Raw genomic sequence first — 646 nt, 5'->3', positions numbered from 1 at the left:
TTTTTTCTAGATTGATTGATGAATATGTAAATTTGCAGACATGCACATCCATGCATAATCCCGAAGCGGAAACACACCAACGAGTATAAAGCCATGCCCGTCAGAATGAAGCTATGTCCAATATACGTCCTCTTAAACATTCCCAAATGAAAACATAAAGGATACATTTGTTCTTCCATTACTGTTCTTCTCTTTCGTTTCAGAGACTCATCACAATCCTTCACATAAAGACGTAATAATACAGGCTCAATTACAGACGTCAAGGCCCTTCACAGCGACACAGCCATGCAGGCACACAACGTCATAAATACCGAGCAGCATACCTCATCACAGCCTTCCACTAAGACCCACAGACACAGACACACAAACAAACCAACATACCTCCCTTACTAACAGCCACGTATCGCCATAACCACAGACCAACGTACCTCGCCACAGCCATCCACAGACACGCAGCGCCACAGCCTCTTCTAAAGACTCACCTCCAGGCAACACCATGAGCACCAGCGTCCCCACAGCACACAGGACGAAGAAGGCGACGAGGGGGGCCTTCCTCCCGAATTTCACGACGAAGGGGATGGTCAGCGTGTACGAAGGGAGTTCCGTGAGACCGGCCAGGAACATGTACAGGAACGGGTCGGCGCTG

The 646-nt window shown here is 48.8% G+C and overlaps 1 protein-coding gene across 1 annotated transcript in view; it reads right to left on the bottom strand.

Annotated features, from left to right (window-relative positions):
* The window catches only part of LOC119585321 (organic cation transporter protein-like), a 46,543-nt gene that overhangs the window by 6,307 nt on the left and 39,590 nt on the right, over positions 1-646 (bottom strand). The window contains 1 exon segment of the mRNA XM_037933995.1: positions 483-643. Within this exon segment, the coding sequence (XP_037789923.1) occupies positions 483-643 (161 nt within the window).

The sequence above is a fragment of the Penaeus monodon genome, chromosome 19 (genome assembly GCF_015228065.2).
Source record: "Penaeus monodon isolate SGIC_2016 chromosome 19, NSTDA_Pmon_1, whole genome shotgun sequence".
Lineage (NCBI taxonomy): Eukaryota > Metazoa > Arthropoda > Malacostraca > Decapoda > Penaeidae > Penaeus > Penaeus monodon.
Note: the sequence above shows the minus strand (reverse complement) of the source record. Positions and strands in the feature narration are given on the sequence as shown.